Source organism: Diadema antillarum, unplaced genomic scaffold, assembly GCF_040938485.1.
Source record: "Diadema antillarum isolate AM-2024a unplaced genomic scaffold, OU_Dant_1.0 seq00000445_RagTag, whole genome shotgun sequence".
NCBI classification, from domain to species: Eukaryota; Metazoa; Echinodermata; class Echinoidea; order Diadematoida; family Diadematidae; genus Diadema; species Diadema antillarum.
Window position 1 is genome coordinate 1781759 of NW_027271419.1, and position 7663 is coordinate 1789421.

The window sequence follows — 7663 nt, forward strand, 5'->3', positions numbered from 1 at the left end:
TTCCGCGGGATTAGCATTGATTAGTGATTTATAGATCGGTTTTGGCGGCTTTGTTTGTTGAGCAGAATATGCGAAGTTGGCACGCCGTCGACTGAGTCGGACGTGCGAACGTGGCACATAAAGAGTTAAATAAGGTCAGTGGTGTGTGGCTACAGTGAAATGTAGATACAGTAAAAGTAATTAATACAGCATAGAGTACAGAAGGGATGACATCAAAGTCTTTTATTGTAGCTTAGTGCTGGTTCCAAACAAAATATCCTTGCACAAGGCTTCAGGCAGTGGGTTAGAACTGGGTAATGAGTGTGGTCAGCAACCATTGTGTTCACAGACATTTGGGCAGTGTGAGGTTGTTAGAATTGGTCTCCATGGCAATGAATGGCTATTACATCACACTTTGGAATTCTATGCCTTGCAGGGTCTGTGTTTCTTTCTTTTTTTTCCAGGCCTCTGGTTCAGAAGAAATTATCGACACTCAGCAAGGCTGGTCTGTCAAGGGATGACTTCAAGGAAGCCGACACCACAGAATTCAAGGTGTGTTTCCCAGCAAGCACTCATTTTCACTAGCTTGACTAATGAATATGAAACCTCTTCAGAGTACTAACTACAGTGTATTCCATCTAACCTGTCACAGTACATTGGATATAAAATAATTTTGTGGGTGGTACAATTCAAGTTTTGTGTGTATGCATTGACTTCTTATGAACAAATGAAGAGCAAACAAAATCATATTCCACTGTACAAGAATTTTTCAACATTCATTGCTGTAAAACAGCCAAAGTTTTTGATAATACAGTACTGTTGATCCTCATTACAGCCAAACTCCTTGCTATATGTGAAATCACTCTGTTATATCAAAATCTTGTTTATATCAGGGGTTCAAACACCAAAAGACACAAAGAAACCTTGAATTCTATTGCGTAATACTCGTGAGATATTACGTCAGGAGAGAGCCCGCCATGTGTGCATGCGCAGTAGAACCAATACGTCATCGTGCATGCTGAGATTCGGACGGAGGATTTTATCCCTCCGTTTTTTCTGGCATTTTTCTTCGGATTTTGCCTATCTAGTGAATGTGTTTTGGGGTAAAATTGCTCCAAGACACTAGAACTGTACCCTGCTATTGGGCAGACAAAACAGTTTTCGAGCATCGAAAGCAGTTTCGAGTATCAAATCATGGATTCATCGGTTTCGCCGATCTTGGTGAAAGAGAAATTTCGCGCTGCCGCTCCACGTGAGCCCACGGCAGCTTCACACGCCGCCACGGGCGGACAACCAGCCGCCGCACAGGGGAAGCTCACAGAGCTGTGTGCCCCTACGGCTACACAAGATGGCGGGAAATCGAAACCTGCTCAGCGCACAGCGCAAGTAAAGAAGAGCAAACCTACAAATCCGGCAAAAACCAAGTCATCGACAAGCTCCGATGTGAACACTAGACTGAGTAAATTGGAAGACTTGCTGGAGTCAGTTATTCAGCGATTACCGGCGGAAAATCGTACTGCAAACTCTACAGGAGTATTGCATACGTCTGCAGTTACACCGCAGCCACGGGCTGCACACACTACCGATGATACGTATTCACATACGAGTACACAGCAGCCATACAGTGGCGAGCATTGTGAATACACGGGCGCCGGTATGGGGCAAACGCATTCAATCGCGGATGACGAGGAATGCTACCCAATCATGCCAGACGAAGTTCCACATATTGCGGCGAAGTTCGCAGTGAACGCAGATATCGGGGAACCGATAGAGGAAGAAATTGCTCAGTCAGCTACATATTTGCTCACACATCAACTGGAAAACAAAGCACTAGAGGAGACAGCAGCTAAATATGCCCTGCCCAGTAACTGCCAAGCTATGGATTCCCCAAAAGTGAACCCCTTCATTTGGGACAATCTTCCGACACATACAAAGTCAAGAGACTTGAAACTACAAAAAATTCAGAAATCAATGACAAAGGGCATTAATGCCTTTGTCCGTTCACTTCCATCGGGCAACATCACGGACCCACAACAAGATGCGCTGGCCCTACTTTGCAGTTCTTCTTTTGAGTTGAATTGCTTACGACGTGAGCTAATCAAACCAGACCTAGACTCAAGATGTGCCAGGCTGTGCAAGCCAGAGAATATGGTTGGTACTACCAACAAACTACTGTTTGGCGACAACCTCAGCAAGAAGGTTAAGGACCTTATGGAAGAACAGAAAGTTACGGCAGGGGTGATGAAGGGACAAAGAAAGAGCTACTCAAGCCCACATCCCTACAGGGGATTTAGGCCCTCGCCGGGGTTCGCTAGTGCTACCCACCGAAGCTACAAGGAAGCAGGCTGGTCCAGATCTCGTGCCCCTGCCACTGCGACTCGGCCTTTTTCTGGTACTGGTGACCGGCCTTTTTTAGAGCGGAACCCGAGGCAGTACCGCCAGAGCCAAGCACAAGGCAACAAGAAGCCACTGCCTCCAGCGCCTCACACACAACGGAAACGCTAAGCCTTACAGAGGTGAGAGATGAAATAACTCTAGAAACCCCACATGATTCTCCCAAAGTTGGAGGTCGACTGTATGCCTTTCAGGATAATTGGCGAGCTGTTACATCTGACCCATCTATTTTAGAGGTCATAAATGGTTACAAACTAGAATTTGCGGCCACGTTGCCACCATCCAGAAACAAACCCCCAAGAAGCTACAGGCTTTCTGAAACTGATAGAAGAGCTCTATCTATTGAGATTAATAAACTGTCTGAAAAGGGGGTCATTGAAAAATGCTCCAGAGAAACAGGAGACTTTGTCTCTAATATTTTCTCAAGACCTAAGAAAAATGGAGGTACACGCCTCATACTAGATTTAACAGATCTGAATAAGTATTTACCTTACCAACATTTCAAAATGGAAAATATCCATACTGCCTCACAGCTCTTGTCAAGAAATGCCTACATGGCATCAGTCGACCTCCAGGATGCATATTATGCAGTCCCAATCCACCCATCTCACAGAAAATTCTTCAAATTTATTTGGGAAGGCCAGTATTGGCAATATAAGGCCCTGCCTAATGGCTTGAGCACTGCTCCTCGATTATTCACGAAATTGTTGAAACCTCTCTTGGCAATGTTAAGGCAGCAAGGCCACACTGTGGTTTGTTATCTAGATGATACACTCATTATTGGGGACACAGTAGAACAGACAAAGAACTCTGTTAAAGCAGTCACTCGGGGCTTCGAAAGCCTAGGATTTCTAGTACACCCAGACAAGTCTGTACTACAGCCACAAAAAGTGATCCAATTTTTGGGCTTTATCTTGAACTCGGAAGACATGACTCTTCGATTGCCAGAGGCAAAAATGCATGAAATTAAGACGCTCTGCTCAGAGCTCAGATTATCCTCGAGCACTACAATTAGGCAAGTTGCCAAAGTGATCGGAAAGCTGGTGGCAGCCTCGCCAGCAGTCCAGTATGGGCCTTTGTTTTATAGGGCCACAGAGAAAGAGAAAGTTGTTGCCTTAAGATTGCACAGAGGTCACTTTGACAGGAGAATGTCGTTATCACCTGAATCTAAACAAGAACTCAATTGGTGGGTTTCCAATGTCCAGTCGGCATTCATGCCACTAAGAAGACCCAATCCGTCTGTTGAAATTCGTACAGACGCAAGTGGTAGTGGTTGGGGTGCCACTGACCTACACAATTCCACAGGGGGTAGGTGGAATGAAGAAGAGTTAAGATATGTCAAAGACAGTAAGATAAATTATCTTGAACTACTAGCCGTAAAATTTGGGCTGCAATCACTATGTAGTAGAGCTAACGATGAGCACATTCTCATCCGCACGGATAACACCACTGCAGTTTCCTACATAAACAACATGGGAGGAATGAAATCAGTGGAATGTAATAACATTACGAGAGACATTTGGATGTGGTGTATTGATCACAATGTGTGGATAACGGCATCACATTTACCAGGCAAACTAAACGAAGAAGCAGATCGCTTGTCTAGAAAGTTTGATGACAGGACAGAATGGATGCTTGACAGGGACATTTTTCAATCCATCACTGCTAGATTTGGAGAACCTGAAATTGATTTATTCGCATCTAGACTGAATAAGCAAGTACAGAATTATGTTTCATGGTTACCTGACCCAGAAGCAGTGTCAGTCGATGCATTCACTCTCAATTGGAATGGATTGAAATTCTACGCATTTCCCCCATTTTGTCTGATTGCAAAATGCCTGCAAAAAATAAGGGAGGATAATGCAGATGGAATAATCATTGTACCCAACTGGCCCAGTCAAGCATGGTTTCCCCTCTTGCGAGAAATGACAATTGGGAAACCTATGTTGCTTCACAGGAGCAAGACACTCCTAACACTCCCAAATTTGAACACACCACATCCCTTACATGCAACTCTTGATCTTATTTGTTGCAGGCTATGTGCACACCACTAGAGCACCAAGGAATTTCGAGGGACATCATTAACATCATGGCTGCTTCTTGGAGAGATTCCACCAAGGCGCAATACAATATCTACATTAAAAAATGGTACCAGTTTTGCCGTGAGAACAATATCGACTGCTACTATGCAGATGTTACGGATGTCCTCAAATTCCTCAGTAAACTCTATCATGTGGAACATGCAGCTTACAGCACCATAAACCAAGCTCGCAGTGCTTTATCATCTTTCTTGACACTAACTGACGCTTCGTGTACAGTTGGTACACATCCCTTAGTCTGTCGGTTCCTGAAAGGAGTTTTTCACCTACGGACTCCCTTGCCCAGATACAAAGAAATCTGGGATGTTGGTCCTGTTTTTAGATTGTTGCGTATTATGTCACCAGCAAAGTCGCTGTCTCTGAAGAAATTAACATTAAAACTGTGCATGATCATTGCTTTGACTTCAGCGCAAAGGATTCAGTCTCTGAAATTCATGGATCTTGATCATTTACAATTGAGAAACAGTTCAATTACTTTTCACTTTGAAAAACTGATCAAACAGAACCGACCAGGGAATGTTGGGTTTTCGGTTACCCTGGAATCTTATCCTCCAGACAGACGCCTGTGCGTAGTAGGTACCTCAGAGAGTATATCGAGAGAACAAGTATGCTCAGGGGGGATGAACGACAGCTATTCATCAGCTACAAGAAACCCCACAAAAGGGTATCATCACAAACTATTGCTCGTTGGCTGAAGGAAGTGCTTACATCAGCAGGTATCAACACTGATAAGTACAAAGCGCATAGCACTCGAGCAGCATCAACTTCAGCCGCGACCAGGGGTGATGTACCAGTGACTGCAGTACTTGAACAGGCTGGATGGTCAAACGAACGAACGTTTCGACGTTTCTACAATAAGCCAAAAGACGCCAAAATGAGCTTTTCGCAGGCTGTCACTCGTGTAGCAGAAAACTAATGACCTCTTGGTAGGTGCTTCAGTTATTCACATAACTTATGTTATGTCTGGGGGAAAAATGTATCGTCACAGGCTTTAAAGTCTCCTGACGTAATATCTCACGAGTATTACGCAATAGAATAGAAAGATTAAACGAGAACTTACCTGTTCGAAGCTTTAATCTCGATTCTATTAAGTAATAGGAGGGTGATATTACGTCCCCTCCACACCCACCCTGCTGTTCTAACAGGAGTGTAAGTCGGCATTGTTTCGAACAGGATTGTAAGTTCCCGTTATCTTTCATCTAGTGACAATCCATTTTTCACTCTTCGAAAATTGGTTCTACTGCGCATGCACACATGGCGGGCTCTCTCCTGACGTAATATCACCCTCCTATTACTTAATAGAATCGAGATTAAAGCTTCGAACAGGTAAGTTCTCGTTTAATCTTTCTATTTTGGAGCAAGAAGAGTTATTTTGTCACAGTGGAGGTAAATTGTATTAGTGCCATTTACAATGAGTTCACTGTGTCACTGGTTTGGTGCCTTTTATCAGAGTGTTTCTTAAAGGCAAAATTGATGTTTGTGTTGATATCCACTGTGTTATCTATTGTCAAATGTATATGGTGCTACCTAAACTTCAGTGCAACTACATTCCTTGTTGTCACAAAACATTCTGAGAAAACCACCTCACATATTTGAACAGAATTTACTGTTTATGGCCTGATGATCAAGTTCGTCATAGTTAATCATTTAATTTCCAAATCTGCTATGATTTATTTTTCTATAATGCCACAAGCCCCAAGGAGTTCAATGTAATAAGACTCTGTCTCGTGGCCATCAGTAATCCCCAATATTCTGATTCTTGCTTAAATGTCATGCAATAATTTCATCAGTGTAGCAGGAGGATATTAATGTTACTTGCCCTTGTTTGACATTGATACCTTTCGCCTCTCAGATGAACAATCTGAGTATCTGTAGAACACTATAAAACCAGAAATGTCATGTGCATGAAACTTTTGCAGATTTTGCAAGGAGCCAAGATTTACGATCGTAAAATGCATGCGAAAGTTTTGTCTACACAATGCATTAAATGCCAGTCGCTAATTCACGAAAGTTCCATGTTGTGAAAAAGGTTGCCAGCTTCAATTCGCAAAACTTTCATGCCAGGAATGTTTGTGGTTTTACATTAGATATGAAGGAAAGGTTGTTTATTCCAAGGCATAATTGCGTTCACACTTTTGCAAATTTCTGTACACAGGATCCCAGACAGCGAAGCATCCTGTCCTTCTTTGAGCAATCATTCTTTGAAGATGATGAGTTATCGCAGGAGGAACTCGACATCCTTGACGCGGCTGAGTCAACGGGTTGTGGCAGCGTTGCGGCAAGCAACTCTTCGAGTGAAGCAGGCAAGGCCGAGACGACAAAATGTAGCACCGCCACCACTAACCACTCGGCAACCACAGTTGGCAAACCAGTGCAACCCTCCTCTGCTAACATGAGCCTCTTCAACTCATATAGCAGTACAAATGCAGCATCTTTTGCACCACCCGTGAAAAAAGCAAGGATGACGTAAGGAGAGCTTCTAGTGGATTTAAAACTCTATGTGCTCTATGAACATAACAATCCCTGTGTAGTTGGTCAAAAGATGCCATTGTTCAGATGAAAAGGATATGAATGTTTTCTGCATTGACAAGTAAACAATGTTATACAACTGGTTTAATTCATCCGTCCATTTTTTCTTTTTTTAGGGGTAGTCCCACATGTGCATATCTGTGTATGCTTTCGTTTTCAGATTGAGTGGGCATAAACCGCTAAAGAGAAGTTGGGTTTCTTCAAATCATGTGATGAAAAAGTTGTTTAGTTGTCTAGTTCACACAGTTAATAAAGGGCTACAGTCCACAACATAGTGCTGTAACCATAGATTTTGATGTGAAAATATTTTCATATCTGGTTTTTTTCTTCAAGGAAAAGAAGAGGATAGTTTTATCAGCATAGCATGTATGTGCATAATCCATTTCAGATTATTCATTTCAGAAATATTTTGAGTTTTCATATGCCAAGTACTGTTAGTTAAGAACCTCTTCCATCAAACCTGCAATACTTGAGGTAAATAATACTGAGAGAAGATTCTATATGATTTCTTTCAGTGACATTTCTTCAAATAGTATGATCTCTACGTCATCACGACATGCAGTATGAATACTTCCATTGTATTGTCAGTCTCAAGTACGTGCAATTTGAACTTTACCAAAATTTATTGGTTCATAGAGCTACCAACTTTACCAGTCTAAACA

At 42.6% G+C, this 7663-nt stretch overlaps 1 protein-coding gene across 1 annotated transcript in view; it reads left to right on the top strand.

The window, feature by feature from the left end:
• The window catches only part of LOC139732743 (SWI/SNF-related matrix-associated actin-dependent regulator of chromatin subfamily A-like protein 1), a 32287-nt gene extending 25345 nt beyond the window's left edge, over positions 1 to 6942 (top strand). The window contains exons 17-18 of the mRNA XM_071643594.1: positions 444 to 531; positions 6628 to 6942. Coding sequence (XP_071499695.1) covers positions 444 to 531; positions 6628 to 6942 — 403 coding nt within the window. The remainder of the gene's footprint in view (positions 1 to 443; positions 532 to 6627) is intronic.
• The last annotated feature ends 721 nt before the right edge of the window (positions 6943 to 7663 follow it).